The 24490-nt window shown below is 41.6% G+C and overlaps 1 protein-coding gene across 5 annotated transcripts in view; it reads left to right on the plus strand.

Moving 5' to 3' along the window:
* Window positions 1-2546: 2546 nt before the first annotated feature.
* The window catches only part of CSTPP1 (centriolar satellite-associated tubulin polyglutamylase complex regulator 1), a 220960-nt gene continuing 199016 nt past the window's right edge, over window positions 2547-24490 (plus strand). For 4 of the 5 annotated variants that reach the window (XM_034932501.3, XM_008968124.3, XM_034932500.3 and 1 more), the window contains exon 1: window positions 2581-2740. In XM_034932501.3, coding sequence (XP_034788392.1) covers window positions 2695-2740 — 46 coding nt within the window. In that variant the 5' untranslated portion in view covers window positions 2581-2694. Of the gene's footprint in view, window positions 2741-24490 lie in introns of all 5 variants that reach the window. The other variant, XM_008968125.6, reaches the window with a different exon arrangement.

Genomic DNA, 24490 nt, shown 5'->3' on the forward strand with positions numbered 1-24490 from the left:
CAGTAAGGCCACCTGTTATTTCGGTGAAACTTCAAATGTTTGTGAAGCCTTACTCTAGCAACCTCCTACTTTTCTAAGTCCTCCTCCTCAATAGACTGTTCAGGACATTCAGAGTGGAAGACTGACTTTGAATACAGGGGTCCTTCGGATTTTTATGGAAGGGATGGAACTGTAGGAAAAACCTACAAATTGCTCCAGAGATGACATCTTGTTCTTATTTAGCCTTTTTTGAGTCATTAACAGTCGGGCGCCACTGGTGTTGAAACTTATCATTATTATAACCACAAATGGGTTAATGCCCAAACAAAGCTATATTCTTGGGGCTGGTTCCCAGCTCCACCACACAGACCCCAGCAGCCAGCACCCGCCAAGTCCCAGGATAATGCTCCACAAATAAGACGATGTCAAATGTTCAGCCTGGACTCAACATTATCTTCTTCTATCTGGGAGCTTCCAGTTGCTAGCAGGGCAGAGCAAAAGGAAAAATAAATAAATAAAAGCCAGGTCAACAAACCCTAAAAAAAGAGACTGTGTGGTTTAGTGGTCAGACCACTGGCCTGGATGTTGGGATAGCTGAGATCCAGTTGTAGCTCTACCACTATGTGGCTGCATGATGCTAGACAAGTCACTAGACAAGTCACTGTTGTGACTTGTGCCTCAGTTTCCCTAGTTAGAAAATGGAAAAGTGCCTTAGAAAGGTTTTTTTTTTTTTTTTTTTTGAGACGGAGTCTCACTGTGTCGCCCAGGCTGGAGTGCAGTGGTGCGATCTTGGCTCACTGCAACTTCTGCCTCCCCGGTTCAAGTGATTCTTCTGCCTCAGCCTCCTGAGTAGCTGGGATTACAGGCGTGTGCCACCATGCCTGGCTAATTTTTGTATTTTTAGTAGAGATGGGGTTTCTCCATATTGGCCAGGCTGGTCTCGAACTCCTGAACTCGTGATCCGCCCACCTCAGCAGAAAGTTTTTATGAGGACAAATAAGATTATTTGCAAATAGCTACAAGTTGCTTGGGAATAAAGTAAAATTATCACTTAATAATTACTATGGTATTACCTTATTAATAAAATAGTAAAAAGCCACAGTTATGGAACATATGAACCTCCCATAACCTCAAGCTAGATGGGGGAAGCAGATAAGAAGGCAATTTTAAAAAAATCAGATTTGCTGGACTTCACACCAAATACCAAATTAGTAAATTTGCCTCAAGACACTAAGCCCTGCTCCTACTTTGGCTCTGTCCTTTTAACCTCACCACATCCAAACTTAGAGTGACTCACAGGAGCCTAGAATTGAGACACATATACAATTTTAAGGGAAAGCAAGAATTAGGAGGTTTGAGGCTCCTTACTGGAGGAGGCTAAGAATAGGCCACTCGGAACACAAAGAGAAGAACCTCCTCTTTCCTTTTCCTCCCAGTGTAGGTGGTCTACTGGTTTCCCAGTCATTCCTTTGATAGCTTGATTTTGTTTTCTTTGTCTCTTTTTCACAAACCTCACCTTGTTGGAGGGGGAGGGCACTAAAAAAGTGAGGACAGAGTGGCTTTTTCTGCTATGTCTGAACTGTGTCTAGTGCTACAGATCTCTGACCTGTTGTCAGGAGTGGAGAGGGGCGAAAAGAAATATTTAGGAACTTGAAAACCAGTGAATATTCTCTTAAAGAAGAAGTGAGCAATTGGGCATATAGGGAAAAAATCTAATTGGTGTCCTCGTTTCTGCAGCCCCTCTCCCTCAAGAAGAGCAATGTCTTGGTAGGAAAAAGGAAAGACACCTGGGAAAGGTACCAAATAGTAAGGGCTAGGAATAGAAAGAAGAACCAAAGATAAAAAGGAATTGAGCCTGGGCGCGGTGGCTCACGCCTGTAATCCCAGCACTTTGGGAGGCCTGAGGCAGGCGGATCACCTGAGGTCAAGAGTTTGCAGACCAGCCTCGCCAACATGGTGAAACCCCATCTCTACTAAAAACACAAAAAATTAGCCAGGCGTAGTGGCGGGCGCCTGTAATCCCAGCTACTTGGGAGGCTGAGGCAGGAGAATCGCTTGAACCCGGGAGGCGCTGGTTGCAACGAACCGAGATCACGCTACTGCACTCCAGCCTGGGCGACTGAGTGAGAATTGAGAAGAAATGGCAATTATCTCAGAGGACTTAATGAGTACCTTTTGTGTGTCCAGCCGTCATAGGCAGAAAAGACACATCTCTGACCTCTAGAAGCATCCAGGGTATATGCATACGTAAGCACTTTGTAGCAATTTAAGATAGTAAATACCAAAGAGATAAAAATAGCTAATGGGATACTAAGTGTTTATGGGGGCCAAAGGGCGGGGGCTATTACTGAGTTAGGATAAACAGTGTATAAAAGCAGGGATAGTTATGAAATTCAGAAACTGCGTATATGGGCGGCTGACAGTAATTCTTCGACACTGGGAAACATAACGGATTCAAAAGAATTCTTCATCTCAGATTCCTCTAAAACCAAGTCTTCAAGAATGGGAGTCCAAAGAAACCTGGACCATCGTGAAGCGACTGCCCCCGGAACTTGAGTGGCCAGCTCCACTTTGCGACACGGAGACTGTTTGTGTGACACCTCCTCCAGCTCCCGTCCCCCTTCCGCCGCGTGGGTGCCATGGCAACGGAGAGAGACGGCAACCTGGGTTCCGGAAGCCGGAGAGCTGGAGCTTTGAAGCCACCCCGGTCAAAGGATGCTGAGTCCGGAGCGCCTAGCCCTACCGGACTACGAGTATCTGGGTAGGAACCCCCTTTAACTTTGGGGAGGGAAAGACGTGCAGACGAATTAGGCCAGGGTCTGGGAGGAGGCGGGGGCGGGGTCTGAGTGGGATCGGGTCCGGGTGGTATAGGGAGGGGCGGAGAGGCGGGGGTTCCAGGGCCTGAGCCTGTAAGGCCGAGCAGGAAGGAAAAAAGCACCTGGGAAGTAAAGAATGTTTGAAGTGTAGGGGCTGGAACTCAGGCAATGTGGATTGTGTTCAAATGGGTCAGGTTGGCGTTGAGGATTTGGGGCCCTGTTGGGGTATTATTGATATGCTGGTAGTGGAGTAAGAATAACCTTGGAACCTCAAGTGCCAAATCAGTCAGCGAACATTTCGAGCTTTTCTTTTTCATTAGGCACTGTGCTAAACATTTTTCATGCATCATTCTTCATTTGAATTTCTCAACAGCCCTAGGAGGAATTACCGTGTTTTCTTCCAGTTTTGCAGGTGGAGAAACTGGGGCTGAAGAGGTAACTTGCGTAAGTTAGGCCACACAGCTAGAAAATGGTAGCGCTAGGATCACAACCGGATTTGCCCACTCCAACAGAACTTGAGATATTGACTTGGCTCTTGAGCTAAGACTGTATATGTAGTACTTTGTTGAGCATCTTTAGTGTATAAGGCATTTAATGAATGAAAAAAGGCACACACACGCATAGATATGTACACACACACACATATGCACACAATACACATTTTATTTTATTTTATTTTTGAGACGGAGTCTAGCTCTGTCGCCCGGGCTGGAGTGCAGTGGCGCGATCTTGGCTCACTGCAAGCTCCGCCTCCCGTGTAGCTGGGACTACAGGCGCCCGCCACCTCGCCCGGCTAATTTTTTGTATATTTAATAGAGACGGGGTTTCACCGTGTTAACCAGGATGGTCTCGATCTCCTGACCTCGTGATCTGCCCGCCTCAGCCTCCCAAAGTGCTTGGATTACAGGCGTGAGCCACCGCGCCCGGCCACAATACACATTTTAAATAATTCGTAGACTTTTATTTTTTTAAAGAAGTTTTGTTTTGTTTTGTTTTGTTTTTTGAGACAGAGTTTCTCTTCTATTGCCCAGGCTGGAGTACACTGCAACCTCTGCCTCCCGGATTCAAGCGATTCTCCTGCCTCAGCCTCCCGAGTAGTTGAGATTACAGGCATGCGCCACCACGCCCGGCTAATTTTATATTTTTAGTAGAGACGGGGTTTCACCATGTTGGTCAGGCTGGCCTCAAACTCCTGACCTCAGGTGATCCGCCCACCTCGGCCTCCCAAAGTGTTGGGATTACAGACGTGAGCCACTGCACATGACGAGAAGTTTTAAGTTTACAGAAAATTGAGCAGATAGTACGGCGAGTTCCCATATACCTTGGGTCTCCCTCACTCACAGTTTCCGCTATTATTTACATCTTGCATTAGTGTGGTACATTTGTTACAATGGATAAACATATATATATTTATAATATATAATAATATATTATATATTATTATTATATAGATATATTATTATAGATACATATTATTAACTAAAGTCCATAGTTTACATTAGGGTTGTGTTGTTCAGTTCTGTGGGTTTTGATAAATGCGTGTCATGTATTCACCATTCCATTATCATACAGAATAGTTTCACTGTCCTAAAAAATCCCCTGTGCTCCACCTATTGATCCTTCTCCCTCCCCCTGCAGCCCTTGCCAACCACTGATCTTATGGTCTCTAAAGTTTTGCCTTTTCCAGAATATCATGTAGTTGGAGTCATACAGTGTGTAAATTTTTCAGATGGGCTTCTTTAACTTAGCAGTAAGCATTTAAGTTTCCTCCATGTCTTTCTGTGGCATGATAACTCATTTCTTTTTATTTCTGAATAATATTCCATTGTATGGATGTACCATGCACATCTTTTTTTTTTTTTCTTCTTCTTTTTTTTTTTTTTGAGACAATGTCTGGCACTGTCACTCAGGCTGGAGTGCAGTGGCACTATCACGGCTCACTGCAGCCTCAACCTCCGGGCTCAAGTGATCCTGCTACCTCAGCCTTCCAAGTAGCTGGGACTACAGGCACATGCCACCATCCCTGGTTAATTTTTTAATTTTTTGTAGAGAAAGAGTCTCACTATGTTGTCCAGGTTGGTCTTGAACTCCAGGGCTCAAGCAAGCCTCTTACTGTGGCCTTCCAAAGTACTGAGATTACAGGTGTGAGTCACTGCACCTGGCTTACATCTTTTTTTTTTTTTTTTTTTTTTTTTTGAGATGGAGTTTCACTCTTGTTGCCTAGGCTGGAGTGCAATGATGCAATCTGGGCTCACCCCAACCTCCGCCTCCTGGGTTCAAGTGATTCTCCTGCCTCAGCCTGCCTAGTACCTGGGATTACAGGCATGCGCCACCACGCCTGGCTAATTTTGTATTTTTAGTAGAGACGGGTTTCTCCATGTTGGTCAGGCTGGTCTCAAACTCCTGACCTCAGGTGATCCACCCACCTCGGCCTCCCAAACTGCTTGGATTACAGGCGTGAGCCACCGTGCCCGGCCAACATCTTTTTAAATGAAAAACAATTCTGGTTTACATTTTGTTTAACTTATTTTAAAAATTAATTTTAAAATATTTTTTAAGGTTGGTAATATGGAAACTTGATTCAAAGTATTTTTTAGGCCTGGCATGGTGGCTCATGCCTGTAATCCCAATACTTTGGGAGGCTGACGTAGGAGGATTGCTTGAGGTCAGGAGTTCAAGACCAGACTGGGTGATAGAGTGAGACCCTGCCTCTAAAATGCATAGATAGATAGATGATAGATAGATAGATAGATAGATAGATAGATAGATAGATAGATAGATAGTTTTTAGTGAAAAGCCTCCTACCCCTTTGCCTCCATCTGCCCAGTTTCCATCCATCCTCAGCCGCCCAAAAGTAATCACTATTATTGTTTTCCTGTGTATCTTTCCAGAGTTTATTATATACATAAAGGAGTATACAGTGCATACTTTTTCATTTAATACATCTTGAAGTAATTTCCGTTTCTTTTGTTTTTTCTTTTCTTTCTTTTCTTTCTTTCTTGAGACAGAGTCTCATTCTGTCACCCAGGCTGGAGTGCAGTGGCACCATCTCGGCTCACTGCAACCTCCACTTCCTGGGTTCAAGCCATTCTCCTGCCCCAGCCTCTCAAGTAGCTGGAACTGCAGGCACGAGCCACCACACCTGGCTAAGTTTTTGTATTTTGGGTAGAGATAGGGTTTCTCCATGTTGCCCAGGCTGCTTTTGAACTTCCTGAGCTCAAGCGATCTGCCCACCTTGGCTTCCCAAAGTCCTGGGATTATAGGCGTGAGCCACTGCGCCTGGCCTCGAAGTAATTTCTCAGTCAGTAGAGAGCTTCTTCGTTCTTCATGAAATTCATTTTTAGCTATATAGTATTTAAATAATTTATTTAACCAGTCCCGCACTGGTAAACAAGTTGTTTTTAGCCTTTTGCTGTTACTAAGAATGCTGCAATGAATAACCTGCAGTTTTGTTCCTTTGCAAGTGTATCTGCAAGAATAAGTTCCACAAAGTGGAATTGGTGGATTAAGGGCATATGCATTGAACTTATAGATATTGTCAGATTGCCCTTCATAGGTGTTGTACCATTTTGCCACCAGCAATGAAAGAGAATGCCTGTTTCCCCATTGTGCTGACAACGAAATACATCAAACTTGGATTTTTTCAATCTAAGTGACAGATAGTCTGAGTAGATTTAATATGCATTTTTAAATGAAGTTGAGTGCCTTTTTACCAAGTTTAAGGGCTGACTGGTCTTTGAAAGCTATATATATACACATATATACATGAACGTATATATAGACATATATATAGAGAGAGAGCTTAAGACAGTGACCACATCCATCAATCAGCTAAAAGGGGATATCACAGACAATTTTGTATCTAATGAATAACAGTATCAATGTCAAGCAATGCTTAGACTTTTTTCCAAAGATTTTATGTATTTTATTACCCAGTACTCAATGAATATATGACATATTTGAAAAGGCTAGTTCATTGTTCAGTTCCTTGGGTGTTTGCTGTTTGAATTTTATGTCTCAAAGGCTTGGCATATTTGGTGTATTAGTGCCTTGGTGAATAGAAGTTGGTGGTCTCTTCATAAATGGCGTTTTCAGGAAGGCCAATTCAGTGGCAGTGTTGAGAATGAATCTACAAACAGAATCAGAGTCTCAGGTTGGTTGAAAAAGCTTCAGTGTTTGTGAAGCCCAACCAACCACCTAATAATTGAATCCTATACAAATGCTTCTTCATGCTTTGTTGCATATTTAAGTGTCTTAATTCCTTGTCCTAACCACTAACTAGACATTCATACTGCCCTCAGCATGGTCACACCCCTCACTGCCTTCTCCTGGTTCATCAAACCGTATCACTCTGCTGAAATGCGTTTGTCTTTAGTTGAGAACTATCCCTGCCTATTACAATTTGTCTCTCTTAGAGGCATGCTGCTTTGACCTATTCACCCTCAATTTTTTTTTTTCTTTTTTCTTGAGACGGAGTCTCGCTCTGTCACCCAGGCTGGAGTGCAATGATGTGATCTTGGCTCACTCCAACCTCCGCCTCCAGGGTTCAAGTGATTCTCGTGTCTCAGCCTCCCAAGTAGCTGGGATTACAGGCACCTGCCACCATGCCCAGCTAATTTTTGTATTTTTAGTAGAGACAGAGTTTCACCATGTTTGCCAGGCTGGTCTCGAACTCCTGACCTCAGGTGATCCACCCACCTTAGCCTCCCAAACTGCTGGGATTACAGGTGTGAGCCACCACGCCTGGCCAACCTATTCACCCTCAATCTAATGACCGTTTAAAACCACTCCCTACAGAATAGATTAATAAAATATTTCCTGATTTAAATTTTTAAATACCTGTGATTTTTCCATTTGTTTTTATTTTTATACATTATAAAGTTACTTGTATGTGTAAGCCTAAAGAAGACTATACTTATAGAGAAAACAAAACTGCAGACTGGAAAGCCCTAGGCATTCAGTGAAACCCAAAAGCTAAAGTTGAGTTCCCCTTGGTTAGTGTATCTGGAGACCTCTCTTTAGGATTATGGTGTAAATTACAGGGATACCTATCCAAAGAATATCTAGAGATATCCCTTTCTCCCTGCTAGCTAGGGATTGTATTTACCTTTCTGACTATTAGTGAAGAAGTCAATCTTTTATCATGTTGGGTAAACTGATCCTTTCCCCACTGACTTTGTAGATTAGGAACCTGTAATCATGGCCTTGCATGGCTTAAGATCTTAAGATCATCACTAAAGAATAGCTTAATGGCCGGGCGCGGTGGCTCACGCCTGTAGTCCCAGCACTTTGGGAGGCCGAGGCGGGCGGATCACGAGGTCAGGAGATCGAGACCATCCTGGCTAACACGGTGAAACCCCGTCTCTACTAAAAATACAAAAAAATTAGCCGGGCCTGGTAGCGGGCGCCTGTAGTCCCAGCTACTCGGGAGGCTGAGGCAGGAGAATGGCGTGAACCCGGGAGGCGGAGCTTGCAGTGAGCCGAGATCGCGCCACTGCACTCCAGCCTGGGCGACAGAGCGAGACTCCGTCTCAAAAAAAAAAAAAAAAAAAAGAAAAAAAAAAAAAAAAAAGAATAGCTTAATGATGTTCATGTCTGCAGTCATCAGAATGTAGTGATAAAAATTGTGTTAATGCCTAGGCCTGAAGAGAGAAAGGAGAGTCTGGTAAGGAGATGAAATAAGTATAGACCCTCTCTGTAGGACCCGCAAAAGGTTTCCAGCCTTATGAAACCTACTTAGTGGAAGCTTCTGCCAGAGGCTGAAGGTGTGTTTGTGTATCTGGTTGGGTGTGGCGAGCTCTCTAGAGCCAAAGGGCAGCCTGTTCTGGTCCCAGGTTTGCCAAACATACCACCTACGTGCTGACCTGAGTATAAGCATGAGGGCGTGAGGTTTATTTTTTACTCCAACTAATTTGGTGAGGTGCATGCTTTCACTCACGCTCCAAGTTGCCTCTTCTTTTCCATGGAACCTGCTTATTCTCACTACGGTTGATAGTGGGTTAGTATAATAGATAACTCTAGAAATCAAAGATGGCCTTTCTCCTTTGGGGACTAGACATTTAGAAGAATCACAATAAATTGGGTAGTTTTTTTTTTAAGCTATAGTTTTTGAACTCTTCCTATATGCCTGGCACTGTGGTTTATCTCATTTAATTTTCACAACTACCATATGAAGTGGGTACTCTTACTGGTCCCAATTAGTAGTTATTAATATCATCTTCTCATTTTATAAATAAGGAAGCTGAGGCTTAGAAAGGCTAATTGATTTGCACAAGGTCACACAGGCAATGATGCATAGTAAACAGGGGTTCATACCCAGGTTTGTCATATTCCACAGCTTGTGTTTTTTCCTCTTCACTAAAAAGATAAAAACAAACCAAAAAACCCCTATTGGTTCAAAGGGCAGTAATTCTTGCTTCCTTATTAAGGATGAGGCTCTTGCAAATAAATTTCTTGGGAACAAGAATTGTGTTTTACTCGTCATTGTCAACCTTCTATCATTGTCTACCTTCTATCACTGTATACCTTCTATCATTGTATACTCTCCTACACTTAATTCATACATATATGTGAAATGGAATATGAATAATCTGACCTTAGGGTACCCTAAACATGAGTAGCTAACAAAAGCAACTGAGACTTATTAAGAACTTACTCTGTACCAGGTACCATTTTAAATGCTTTACATATATTGATGTATATGAAGATAGTTTCAGTTGTTATCTCCATTCGGCAGATGAGGAAACTACACACAAAGATACCAAATAACAAGTTGTAAGTGGTGGATCCAGAATTCTAACCCAGCAGTCTAATTGAAGTCCACATGGTTAAACTCTATGCTATAAATACTTTGAGCAACTCCCAAAGTGGGGCTCCAACTATTGTGTAGACCTATACGTGGATCCTGGAGTAAGGTCAAGTGATTCCAGTGTCTTCATTTAACATTTCTGCCATGAGGAGGCATCCGAGGAATGAGGATGGATCAGGGAATGGTAAAATTCCAATTTCTTCTTGCCACTGGACTCATCTCTCAGAGGCAGGCAGTGAGGAAGATAACTTCTACCATTTGGGAGAATTTTATTGACAATCATCTTTGTACTTTGGGTAGCTGTATGACCTAGAAGAAATCACTTAACCTCTCTGTGCCTTAGTTTCCACATCTCCAAAATGTGGGTAATAATAGTACAGTCATGGTGGCTTACGCCTATATTCCCAGCACTGTGGGAGGCCAAGGAGGGAGGATTGCTTGAGCCCAGGAGTTTGAGACCAATGGGACATAGTGAGACTTCGTCTCTATTAAAAATAAAAAAAAAAATAGCTGGGTGCAACAGCATGCATCTGTAGTCCCAGTTACTCAGGAGGCGGAGGTGGGAGGATGGCTTGAGCCCAGGAGGTCAAGGCTGCAGTGAGCTGTTTTCACACCACTGCACTCCAAACTGGGTGACAAAGTGAGACCCTTTCTCAAAAAATTTAAAAAAGGCCAGGCATGGTGGCTCATGCCTATAATCCCAGCACTTTGGGAGGCCGAGGCGGGTGGATCACCTGAGGTCAGGAGTTCGAGACCAGCCTGGCCAAAATGGTGAAACCCCGTCTCTACTAAAAATGCAAAAATTAGCAGAGCGTGGGGGTGTGTTCCTATAGTCCCAGCTACTCAGGAGGTTGAGACACGAGAATTGCTTGAACCCGGGAGGAGGAGGCTGCAGTGAGCTGAAATCTCACCACTGCACTCCAGCCTGGGTGACAGAGTGAGACTGCTTCTCAAAAAAAAAAAAAAAAAAAAAATTGTGCTTGCCTCATACATGTAAGCATTTATCCTGTTAGAGCACCTGTGTAGGTGCTCAATAAATATTAGCTGCTAGTGTTATTACCGTATTTTTGTGCAAATACGTAAACATCTGGTGGCAACCAGGAATGTGTGCCTCTCAGATCTCCTACACTGGGGAGGGGAGGGTAATTGACTCCTGACCCCAGCTCTGAATCTAACACCTTGTTCACACTGAGGTCACACTTTCCACAGACTGCTCCTAGTCAATGACTAGGCAGGACAGACCCACTTCCATGAGATGTTTTACTCCTCTAGTGGGTGACTTTGGCTTAAAGACTCTCACTGCACACTGCTAAGTCCCTCATTCTCCCTTCTCCCTCCTAAAGGAGGGATAATAATTAGGGTCCCTCCTAAAGGAGGGATAATAAATTCGGGTCACACCTGCATTTGATCTCTTAGCTCTCCCAGACTCCTCCGGCTTCCTTCCCATTTTCTATCATGGGCGTTTCCCCCAGTACATCTCTCGCATGTCTGATCCTGTTTTGTTGTCTGTTTCTCACAGTATCTGAGCTAAGACAACATCTAACAGTTACTGATATAGTCTTTTCCAGCCATGAGGTTAATACAACTTCTTTAGGCCTTGGCAAAGGTTCTGACATAGGACCCCTTCTATGTGGAAGATAATCTTAATTTTTTTTGTATTTGCTGATACCACAGCATGTGATAGTTACTTGTCTGACTTCCAGACACATTCTATTTTTTGATTTTGAATGAATCCTGATAAACTTATTTTTATTTGAATATAACTAGTGAGCCTTCCAAACCCAATTCTATTCTAGGAAATATTGCTGTTTACAGTAAGTTAGCAGAAATTCTCTTAGGGCCTTAAAGTGTTTGGTTGCTGCAGAAAGGAAATGAAATAAAATAGGTGTTACACTGACTTCCTAAATCTTTGGAAAGTAGGTTTATAATACATAAAACTGGTCACTTTGAAATGATTATGGGCCAGGTGCGGTGGCTCATGCCTGTAATCCCAGCATTTTGGAAGGCTTAGGCGGGCAGATCACTTGAGGTCAGGAGTTCGAGACCAGCTTGGCCAACATGGTGAAACCCTGTCTCTACTAAAAATATGAAAAATAGCTGGGCATGGTGGTGCACACCTGGAGTCCCAGCTACTTGGGAGGCTGAGGCATGAGAATCGCTTGAACCCGGGAGGCAGAGGTTGCAGTCCACTGAGATCACGCCAGTGCACTCCAGCCTGGGCGACAGAGCAAGACTCTGTCTCAAAATAATAATAATAAATAAATAAAATAATTATGAACATGTTCACAAAGTCACCTCTTTCTTTCCTTTTTCCTCCCCCTACCCTTCTCCTTCCTTTTCTTCCTCCCTGAATACCTTCTCTATATAAAGCCAGGCATGAATATATGAATATAAAGCATCCCTCCCCACAGGAAACTTACACAGTAGATGGGAGATGGGACATATTCATAAATGACCATAACATAAAAAGACAGTATAATAAGTAAAGAGTATGTGAGCTATATGGTTCTAGAGCCAGCAGCTATCTTGGCCTTTTCTCAGTTTGGTCAGCAGCTTCTCAGTCATGGAAGGGACAGCAGTTCCCTTGGTAGCCTAGTTCTGGAATGGGCCTTTTGGGAGTTGTTCCTGGAAGGTCGATCTAGATTTTTTTCCTTTTCCAAAGATTCTGTAATAACCTATTTAATACATGTAATAAATAAATATCTTTTTGTTGGGGGGGAAAAAAGAGCCAGTAAGTTCTAAGGCATGTTGTTCCCAACCCTTGCCTACCTCCATTTCTCCAAAGTAAATTGCAGAGTGATGTCAGTGTTATTCTGGGGTTTTAAGATAGCTTTAAAATTTTTGACTTTGTTTATCATTTATGTATTCAAGTAATGTTAAAATCTTTATTCCAAATGCTATTCAGAAGTTGGGGATCACTTTTATTTGCACAAATGCAATATGTGCTAAATGAATAATTCTAGGGGCCGACTAGATAAATTGAAGTTTTAAAAATAATAGTAGAGCAGGCCGGGAGCAGTGGCTCAACGCCTGTAATCCCAGCACTTTGGGAGGCCAAGGCGGGTGGATCACGAGGTCAGGAGATCGAGACCATCCTGGCTAACACGGTGAAACCCTGTCTCTACTAAAAATACAAAAAATTAGCCAGGCGTGGTGGCAGGCGCCTGTAGTCCCAGCTACTCGCGAGGCTGAGGCAGGAGAATGGTGTGAACCCGGGAGGCGGAGCTTGCAGTGAGCTGAGATTGCACCACTGCACTCCAGCCTGGGCGACAGAGCGAGACTCCATCTCAAAAATAAGTAAATAAATAAAAATAATAGTAGAGCAGAAGAGACATGATCCATTATCCTATTTCTGGTTCATCATCCTATTTATGTCCTTCATAGCACTTATCAGAGTTATCTTGTGTACCTACTTGTATACTTGGTTATTGTCTGTTTCTTATTAGAATGTGAGCCATGAGGGCAGGCCTTTTCTCTCTAAAATCTAGCACAATGCTTGGCCCAAATGAAGTGCTCAGTTGTTGAATGAATGGTCTACTTTAAGTAACAGAATAAATTTTAAAATAAATGGGAGAAAGGAATCCAGTTCAACAAATAGTTACTGAATTCCTAACATGTGAGAGAAACTATGTTTTTCCCCCCTTCCATGAATGAAAAAGGATGATTAAATCTGCTCTGGATCTGTTCGGTTTTAACTCTGATTTATACCTAAAGTTAATTTCTTGGTTGATACCATAGTTTCTGTGTTTGGGTTACATAACACTAAAATTTAATCCATTTTGTAAAACCAATATTTTAAAAAGGAAGGAGATTTTCTACAATTTTGGAGCATCTCAATGAGATCCTGTCCTTTCGTTGGACAGAGTGATATGCTTTGATTAAGACTGGAATTACCCTTGTAAACTAATCTCTGGGTCCTCTTTCTGTGTTGGGATCACCCTTACACTACTTCCCTAGGGGCCTTAGGAAATAGCTCATTCTATGATTGGAATTTCAAGTCAAAACACATTTATCTGAGCAGAATTTTAATGATTTATCAAAGAGAGGAGGGATTTTCCCAAACACAACTGAACTTACAAATTACTGATCCCATTAGCTATGTTTTTTCTTAAGCACCTTTCTTTAAACAAAGCAATTACTGCTGAAATCATCAAATGTATTTTTTTCATGGAAAGCTTTTGACTAAGTTTTGTTTGATTAGCAGGAACCTAGTAAAAGTAAATATTGTTTGAGACGGCACTTTCAGAGCCTGTTCTTTTTCTTCATTCAATTAGCTTTTAAAGCACTATTCTTTGGAGAAAGTAAGAGCCTTTTTTCCAGCTGTCCTATTGTGTAACTCAAGGTCTCGTTAATACTATTATCTAGCCCCGAGATTACAGGTAATTGTGATAAAACACAAGCTTCAGTTTCTGTAATCTCAGACAGAAATCTGCTTGTGCCCCAGGACTTCAGATCAGGTGTTTTTTAAATTCAGACTTCTCTCACCTGGGACAGTCCCATTGGCCCAAAGTAAACAGAGGCATCTGGCGGGGATAGAGCTGCATTAGGGCCCATTGCCACTTTTTTTTTTTTTCCCTTTAAATTAATGTGGCAGAACTCCTCCTGTGGCCAACTTACAAAGACCTGTTCTAAATGGGAAAATTCTGTATTTTAAAATAGGCATGCTTGAAACAATAACACTTTTGAATGTAAGATATACGAAAGGCCACACGTCTTCGGCTTTGCTTGTCAAATGGAGAGGCTGCCAGAACCGGTCGGCTCCATGGTTCTCATGCCCCAAAGTCCTGCAAATTGACACGTAAGTAGGCAACACACAAAGAAGTTCAGCCCATGAGAAAGTGAGTTTGGGCGCTTGGGCTGGCCTCCTTTCTCTCTGGAGTTCTTTCCAACTTTGCCTCTTCTGTCCCATCTTAGTTTTTCAGAAAGGAGAGATTAAATGTGTCTGGTATTTCAGCATGTTAACTGCTTGGGCAACATGAGGCTAGCACTCAGGCCACTGTTCAGCCTGTCATATGGAAGGAATTGCCTTTCAGAGGAGATTATAATTGTGTATATAGCCACACAAATGCACATTCTGCCTGGAGGAAATTGCACAGAAGAGGATGCCTTATGCTGCCACTCAGGTCTCTTTGTGGAAGGCTGCGTAAGAAGTGCTTACATGTCATAGTCACCTCTTTTGGACTTAATGAGTCATCTTTTTGTGTGATGGCTACATAAAAAAAAAGGAAAGAAGAAATGTACTCTTCCCCAAGTGAGCTGCTTTTATTGGCCCTGCTGCTTTGTCTAAGAGTTTTATACACTCCTCATGACATCATTTACAATGCTGGTGCACAGACAGTAAACAAAAAATAATTTAGCCCTTGGGCACCTAGATGAAACTTAAGTAGTCCAATTTAGAGAAATGATAACAATAAACTTCATAAACAGTGAACACATGAGCTTAAACAGCAAGCATGACTCCAGTCCTTTTTGGAATGCGATGCATTGAAAGATGGCTATAGAGAAAACTAGAAGCTCCACACGTCAGTTATGTGCAGTTAAGCCTTGAGTCCATGGTCTAGTGTTAATCTCAAGAGTACATTCTAGTTAGTGGATAAAATACAGGCTACCATGTGAGTAAGTCATTAAGCTTCTTGAGCCACAGCATTTCACCTATAAAAGTGGGAAAGGTAATATTGCCACCTACCTCACAGGAATGAAAGATGATTGAGAAGATAAACTTGTGGAGTTCCTTATAGGGAAGGTATTTTGTAAATAGAAAACACTGTTATTATTCTCCTTGATCAAATTTCCCCAACAAATGGAGTTGATAAAAGCTACCTCACAGAGGGTTGAGAGGCTGAATTAATTAATATATGTCTAGTATCTTAAGAGTAAACTATTTAATGAAACCTAAAATTGATTGTCTTTCTTGATAGTCTATGAACCACCAGACCTGCTGTTTAGAAACATGATTGTCTTCTAAAGTCTCACATATGCAGTCTTTGCCTTCTCTTCAAGGGTTGGCACGATAAAGAATAGTGAATGTACAGGCAAAAGATAGGTTAAATCTTCTGGGAGAACAGCCTTGCCTTTTTTCTTTTCAAGGGTATATTTACAAATAGCCTTTGGAGTCTTGCTAATCTTTGTTACCATGCCTGAACATAGGGACTGTTTTGACCTTTGTTCTTCCAATAAATATTTATTTTTGATATCATATTTCTAAATGAGAAACAAACTTAGAAGGAAAAGAAGTGGTTGAATTTGTCTCACATTATAAATTTTTTCTTATCTTTCCTAGGATGGTAAGAGAAAATAACTTTTTTTTTTTTTTTTTGAGACAGAGTTTCGCTCCATCACCCAGGCTGGAGTGCAATGGCACAATCTCAGCTCACTGCAACCTCTGCCTCCTGGGTTCATGCAATCAATTCTCATGCCTCAGCCTCCCGAGTAGCTGGAATTATAGGTGCATGCCACCATGCCTGGCTAATTTTTGTATTTTTAGTAGAGATGGGGGTTTCGCCATATTGGCCAGGCTGGTCTCAAACTCCTGATCTCAAGTGATCCTCCCGCCTCGGCCTCCCCAAATGCTGGGATTACAAGCATGAGCCACCGTGCCCGGCCTGAAAATAACTATTATTGAAGGACCTGACATCAGGCTCTCCAACTGGAAAGTTCTCAAACTTAGCCAAGTGATTAAAAACAGCTTTGGCTGTTCAGAATTTAATCTTTTGTTTTCAATTACAGTTAGTAGTATTTGGGTAACTTCATTTCCCAGATTTCATTTGCTGTTAGGTGACACAAAAAGGGGAAAGACTTTTTCTTTTCTTTTTTTTTTTTTGAGATGGAGTCTCGCTCTGTCGCCCAGGCTGGAGTGCAGTGGCGTGATCTTGGCTCACTGCAAGCTCCGCCTCCCAGGTTCACGCCATTCTCCTGCCTCAGCCTCCCGAGTAGCTGGGACTACAGGCGCCTGCCACCTTGCCCAGCTAATTTTTTGTATTTTTAGTAGAGACGGAGTTTCACCGTGTTAGCCAGGATGGTCTCGATCTCCTGACCTTGTGATCCGCCTGCCTCGGCCTCCCAAAGTGCTGGGATTACAGGCATGAGCCACCGCGCCCGGCCTAAAGACTTTCTTTTAAATTCTAATCCCTTAGGCAGGGATCATGTCTCATATATATATTTTTTAATACAGAGATAATATTTCAATTTTAAGTAGTACAGCTGCCTAAATACTGTCTTAAGTGGAAACTGTTTTCTTTTTTTCTTTTTTCTTTTTTTGAGGTGGAGTCTCACTTTGTTGCCCAGGCTGGAGTGCAATGGCCCGATCTCGGCTCACTGCAACCTCCACCTCCCGGGTTCAAGCAATTCTCCTGCCTCAGCCTCCCGAGTAGCTGGGATTATAGGCGCCTGCTATCACGCCTGGCTAATTTTTGTATTTTTAGTAGAGACAGGGTTTCACCATATTGGCCAGGCTGGTCTGTTGGTCAGGCTGGTCTTGAACTCCTGACCTCATGATCCACCCGCCTCAGCCTCCCAAAATGCTGGGATTACAGGCAGGAGCCACCAGCCCTGGCCTGGAAACTGTTTTCAAATAGGTGTTCTTCATATGCCATCTAGAGTAATTCTCATATGCAGGAGGACTGAAGGAGACAGCAGTCTCGTTCAGTCCTCACAGCAGGTAGACACCAGCTGATCCCACTTTTCTTTGAGGAAACTGGGATTTAAGTTATATAACTTGTCCAAGGTCACTGAGCTAGTATGTCTGGAGCTGAAGTTTGAATGAAGTTTATCTGACTCTAAAGCCAGTAGTATTGTTAGCCACTTTCTTTCAGGTTTTGTAATTTCTAAGAGGCTTCTTTCCCATTCAGTTCAATAAAAATTTAAGTGTCAGAACTTAAATTCAGTAGAAAATTCTACAGAATATATGATATATTCCTTAGACTTTTTTTTTTTTTTTTTTTTTTGAGACAAGGTCTCACTCTGTCATCCAGGCTGAAGTGCAGTGGCATGATCATGGCTCAGTGTAGCCTCGACCTCCTGAGCTCAGGTGATCCTCCCACCTCAGCCTCCCAGGTAGCTGGGACTATAGGAGTGTGCTACCATGCCTAGCTAATTTTTAAATTCTTTGTTTGTTATGTTGCCCAGGCTGGTCTCGAACTCCTGGGCTCAGGTGATCCACCCGCCTTGGCCTCCCACAGTGCTGAGATTACAGACGTGAGCCACCATACCCTGCCAGATTGTTTTAATATATAGAAGATAATTTAACATTTTCTTGGTGAGGTAGTGTCATTATTTTAGACCTAATTTATTATATTGTGCTATAAATATGTTATAACAGTTACCCATGAAGATGGATGTTATTTTTTTTATGCATGAGAAGAAATGGTGGCTCAAATAACTTAAGTAAATTTTCCATTTATATAGATAGCAGTTAGTGAAGCTGTTATTTGATTCTAATTCTTCTAATTTGAAATTAAGTGGTTTAGGTGCCACTCAGTGTTAAATTCTAATTTATAGCTATTAATTAATAAGAAGACATCTCCCTGCTCCCACACCAGTACTTACCATTCCCTTCTCTCCAGACTAATGTTTCCTACTGAGTCAGTAAGCTGTTGAGGTCTACTGAGGTTTGTTTGGCACTTCAGGTAGTTTGGTGCTCCTAATCTCTCAGGGTATTAGGGTGAGGGCTGAGCTGGTGTTATAAAAACAAAACAAAACAAAAAACCTCCACCACTTAACTCCCCCTCCCTCCCAGTGCAATGGCTCATACAAGAAGCACTTTCTTTCTTTCTTACTTAATCCAAATCCAGGATGTGAAAGGCAGGGTCTGCTTTAGGAAGTCATCATTGGATTTCAGCTAGCAGAGCAGTCATTCTTTCTGAAACACATGGTTTCCAAAGCTGCCTCAATTGTAGCCATTTCCAGCCAGTAAAAGGGGAAGCAGTGAATCCAGGGCAAGGACCTTTTAGGCAAGTGAAGCCGAAGATGCAAACATCACTTGTGCTCACATTTCATAGGTGAGAACTTAATAAGGTCCCTGCTAACTGCCAACGAGGCAGGGAATTTTAGTCTAATGGACAGTCGTGTGCAAGAAGAATGGCAGTGTATTTTTGGTGGTACACAAACAAAAATCTGTCATACCTAGTATATGCGGTGGAGACATCTACCCTACTCTAGGCAAGTTGTATTGTTGGTAGCTGCTTGCCCTTATTCACAGGTGAAGCATAGATGTGCTGGTCAGTATTTGGTTTTTGTCTCTACCTCTTGAAGTACAAAGTTATTTTATCCCTGGTCCCTGTCTCTGAGTTCAGTTGCTCCCTTTTTACAATGGTTATTATTTTCTTTCTTAACTTTATGTTGCCTGTCATTTCTCTGTGTCACTTCCTGTCCTTTGTAAACCTTTCCAATAATCAGAATAGTTCCTCTCTATACTCTAGTGAGTCGTTCACCTTAGTGAGAACATGTAATTTTAGAATTTTTAGTTCTTTGTAATTGGTTTGTTGCTGGGCGTTGGAGGTAACTTTGCTGCTAAATAATTTTATTTTTCTATTGAGAGTTAGAGACCCATTGTAGAAACCAAAATCTTGTTTCCAGAGAGCTAGTTTTACAATAAAGAAAGATATTTATCTTCCTAGACTGGAGAGTGATTTGTAAGAGATTTAGGAGGAGAGTGAGAAAAAGGCAGTGCCACAGACACTGGGGACGTGGGGGTGGAGAGTTTCAAGATGGAGGAAGTGTTCAATGATACCAGATGCCTCAGAGAGGTCAAAGAAGATACGGGCTGCAAGGCAGGTTGTTAGTGGCATTAAGGGAGGTTTTCATGGAGTAGTGTGGCAAGATGCCTGATTTTGCTGGATTGAAGAGTAAATCGGAGGGTGAAGGCGTTGAGAATAGGCTAGATTCGTTTCAAGAAGTTTGACCAATTAGGGAAAGGAGGAGAGGGGGTGATAGCAAGAGGAGGAAGAGAGAGTTTATTGTTTTTAGTTTTTAGATGGAAGAAACTTGAGTATGTTTTTAGGCTGAAGGGAAAGGAACCATTGTACAGGGAGAGAGGGAAGATCCAAGGGAAGGAAAGGATGATGAATACTTGATGGAACATTTTTAGAAGTACGAGGAAATTTAGGATCAAAGGCAGAGGTGCAAGGCTATTTTGAAGTTGGGAGTCAGGACCATATTTATCCAGAAGGCACTGTTTGTGTGGTGCCTAACCAACAAACTGTTATGGGATCTTTGAAAATATTTGAGACCTAAAAAAAATTTATCAACCCTAAAGTATGGATAGATGTTTTATTATATATGTATAAAACAATATAATGTCAACTTTCATTATTACATGTAATATTGACAGACATTTTGCCATATTTGAAAGCAATTCATAAGTAAGAATTTTCTCAATTAGGAAGAATTCCCAAGTGAGAAATCAGGTCTTAAGGTGATCTTAAAACCGCTTCACATGGCGTAATTATATTTGAACAACAGAGGTAGGAAGTAAGGGTGATGAAGGACATGGTTAAACTTAGAAATGGAGCTAGAAATTGGTGTTCTTTACCTGATGACCTCTTCTTTGTCTGAAGTAAGAATCAAGATTATCTTCTTAGAGTTAGGGAAGCAGAAGTAAAAGGCTTGAGGAGAGCAAAGACAGTTTGTATTAGCTACTGGGGGAAAGAAGAAAGATAGCTCGACTAGGGCCAAGTACAAGTATTCTGAGCTACATTAAAGCATGTGAAGTAAGGCTGCATAAATCATTTTAAAAAAAGAAGTAACTAAGAATGCTAACAGGAGCAAAGTTGACTATGGCAATTGGTAAAAGAAAAAATACAAAAGCATTACAAAATAATAATTAGAAGAAACAGTTGAAAAACTCTTTTAGGAAAACATGATGTCACAAATAATGCATAAGAAGAGGGAGGATTCGGCTGGATGCAGTGGCTTATGCCTATAATCCTAGCACGTTGGGAGGCTGAGGCTGGTGGATCACTTGAGGTCAGGAGTTCGAGACCAGCCTGGCCAATGTGGTGAAACCCCATTTCTACTAAAAATACAAAATTTGGTTGGGTATGGTGGCAGGTGCCTATAATTCCGGCTACCCTGGAGGCTGAGGCAGGAGAATCACTTGAACCCCTGAGGCAGAGGTGGCAGTGAGCCGAGATCGTACCACTGCACTTCAGCCTGGGCGACACAGTGAGACTCTCTTTTGAAAAAATAAATAAATAAATAAAAAATAAAATAAAAAAGAAGAGGGAGAATCCAGAGAGCGCAAAATTCCACTTCTTCCATTGAAGAAAGTTCAAAGAATTGCTGGATTTAAAGTTTTTGATGTTTATGTTTCTTAACTACAGAATTTTAAAAATCAAATGGGTCTATAAGAGTTATAACAAAAAAAAGCAGTACCCTACACCATAACCTTCTCACCCTGAAGTCTCACTCCTCAGAGGAGGCCATTTTCTTTCTTTTTTTTTTTTTTTTTGAGTACCAATAAGTCTTTATTTATTCATTGTATTTTCCCAGGGAAAGGAGAAGGGAAGGGAAGAGTCAGCATGTGTTAAAAAATGATGAGAAAATGGGAAAGGAAGTACCCAGTACAGCAAAATCAACCGTCAAATAAACACACCCCAGTGATGGGGTCACCAAAGCCCAAAGGGGCTCAGTCTCCTGCAGTTCAGGAATGAGGGAAAAGGATCAGGAAAAAAACAGACAGGTACAGGCTTTCCTACCCTCCCTCCCCATAAATTCAAGATTTTACACAAAGCTTTGGTTTCTAGCAGTAAACATGGAGTTACATTCGTTCATCTCCTATTAAACAATCTGGTGGCCACTTTGACATAAGTTTCTAGCACCTGCGTAAAAGTTCCTGAGTGACTTGGATATACATTCATATTCCCTTTCTTGGCCTCCTGACCCCACTTTCTACATGGAAGGCCCCCAATTGCATCTCTTTACTTTAGGATTAGAAATTAAAATTAAGTAGGTTTGATCCATCCAAAATACAGTAGTGTGGTTTTTTTTTTTTGTTTTTTTGTTTTTTTTTCCGAGACAGAGTCTTGCTCTGTAACCAGGCTGGAGTGCAGTGGTGCGATCTCAGCTCACTGCAACCTCCGCCTCCCAGGTTAAAGCGATTCCCCCGCCTCAGCCTCCTGAATAGCCGGGACCACAGGTATGCGCCACCACACCTGGCTAATTTTTTTGTATTTCAGCAGAGACGGGGTTTCACCGTGTTGGCCAGGATGGTTTTGAACTCCTGACCTTGTGATTCGCCTGCCTCAGCCTTCCAAAGTGCTGGGACTACAGGTGTGAGCCACTGCGCCCAGGCTACAGCAGTGTCTTAAGTGTTTGGCATGCATACATGAAGAAATGGTCGGCCTAGCGTGGTGGCTCATGCCTGCAATCCTAGTACCCTGGGAAGCCAAGGTGGGCAGATCACCTGAGGTCAGGAGTTCCAGACCAGCCTGGACAACACGGTGAAACCCCGTCTCTACTAAAAATAAAAAAATTAGCTGGGTGCGGCGGGTGCCTGAAATCCCAGCTACTCAGGAGGCTGAGGCAGGAGAATCGCCTGAACCCAAGAGGCAGAGGCTGCAGTGAGCCGATCATGCCACTGCACTCCAGCCTGGGCGGCAGAGCGAGACTCCATCCACCCCCGCCCCCCCGCAAAAAAAAAAGAAAGAAATGGTAATGGTCTTGACTTAGGAGGTTGGGAACAAGGGATGGAGGGTTTTCCTAGCTTCAGGATTTTTGCATACATCGTTTAAGAGTTGTGGAGACACTCCAAGCATTAAATGTGTATGTGCGTGGGTGTGTAAGTTTTCTTTTGGGGGTGAACAGAAAAGAGGGCAGGGTAGAAGACAAGTTTTTAGGACAGAAGATCTGGTCTAATAGGTAATAGGGGAAGGGGAATACAAAAGAAAGGATGGTTCAAGATCCCCACTTTAAGAAGAGGGCCCCCCAAACTAATGTTTCAGATCTTTTTGCCTGGTGCAGAACCTTCTGTCAAAGATGCTTTGGCTATTTTTCTCTCAATACAAAAAGAAGTTTGTAAACAAAACCCCCAAAGAACACGGAGGAAGACCAATACATTATATTTACACAAACTAGGCCACCTAGCAATCAACTTAGTGAAGTCCTACAAAGCCCAGACAAATACAGTAACTTGGGGGGCAGCATTTAGGGGAGACAAGAACCCAGGATCAGACACACACCACCCAATGCGTTCTATTGTATTTGTCCCGTTTCAACACAGTGAGGTAGGTTTGCAGTGATCTCACAGCATGTAAACGAAACCCCCTTTTTCGAGGAGGCCATTTTCAAATTTTTCAGCATTAAAAACAATTTTTTTTTTGCTGTGTACTTTAAAATAACATGCTTAAATTGCTCTTCTTGATTTTTCAGTTTTAGATATTATTTAATGACTTTATATTATAGAAGATGAGGATTTAGGTCTCTTATACTACTCAATTTCCCTTCTTCCTAGTCTTCTAACAAAATTATTATAATTTTTGGTTAAATCAATATTCAGTGTTTATTATGACTGTGAAAATTATACATATGTATGCACGTATACATAGTATATATGTATATATACACATAGTATACAACATATATATGTAAAATATATATAATATAGTATACTATGATTACATTTCTCCTTTTTGAACATTTTTTTTCATTTTCCTGCAATTAATAATTGCCTTTCCTTTTGTGCATGGTTTTCTATGAACTTGTCCCCCAGACTTTATAGCCTAAGGTCAGTTCAAACACATCAGGCATCCTCTCAGTTTCAATTTCTTTTCTTCAAGATAACTTTTCTGAAGTACTTCTTCATCTAACTGGTCCCCCTGCTTCAGTCTGGCCTGGTTGCTCTCTAAATCCTTCATCTTTATCATGGGTATTACTTCATTCTTCATCCTTACATGGATATTACTTGTCTTGCTTAAGTAAGTTTTAATGCATATTTCCTAAAGCCTATGTCTTCCTTTTTCCTTACATGTTCCTTCTTTTTATTAGATTGCATCCTCTAGTAGCTTTCTGAGAAAGGGTGCATGCAAAGTAATATTTTAGGGAATCTTCTGTTTATGAAAATGACTTTATACTACCCTTACCCTTGATTGATAGTTTAGATACGTATAAAATTCTGTGTTGGAGATAATTTTCCCTTAGAATTTTTAAAGCATTTCTCCCCTATCTTTTAGCTTTCTGTATTGCTATTGAGTGATCTAATGCCATTCTGATTTGTGATATTTCATGTAGTTTTACATTGGTGTGGATCTTCTTTCATTGTCTTGAGATCCTTTCAGTGTAGAAATTCATGTATATCAGTTCTGAGAAGTTTTCTTGAATTATGTGTTTAATATTGTCTCATCTCTGTTCTATCTCTGGAACTGTTGTTACTTAGACATTGGACTTATGGATTTATGCTCTAATTTTTCTTGTTTTCTCTTTTCTGTCTTTTTTGATTTTTGTATGTTATATGAATATCCTTAACCTTTCCAATCCTTTTGTTGAATATCAAAAATATCTATTGTATTAGCCAGAGTTCCCCAGAAAAACTGAACTAATAGGATATGTAAAGACCTAGATACATAGCTATATAGATATACAGCTGACCCTTGAACAGCATGGATTTGAATTGTGTGATCCACTTATACACAGATTTTCTTTGCCACCTCTGAGACAGTAAGATCAACCCCCTCCATTTCTACCTCCTCAGCCTACTCAGTGTGAAAACAAGCGATGAAGACCTTTATAATGAATGATCTACTTCCACTTAATGAATAGTAAATATATTTTCTCTTCCTTGTGATTTTCTTTTTTTTTTATTTTAAATTATTATTATTGTAGAGATGGGATCTTGCTTTGTTGTCCAGGCTGGTCTTGAACTCCTGACTTCGAGTGATTCTCCTGCCTTGGCCTC

Source organism: Pan paniscus, chromosome 9, assembly GCF_029289425.2.
Source record: "Pan paniscus chromosome 9, NHGRI_mPanPan1-v2.0_pri, whole genome shotgun sequence".
Classification (NCBI taxonomy): domain Eukaryota; kingdom Metazoa; phylum Chordata; class Mammalia; order Primates; family Hominidae; genus Pan; species Pan paniscus.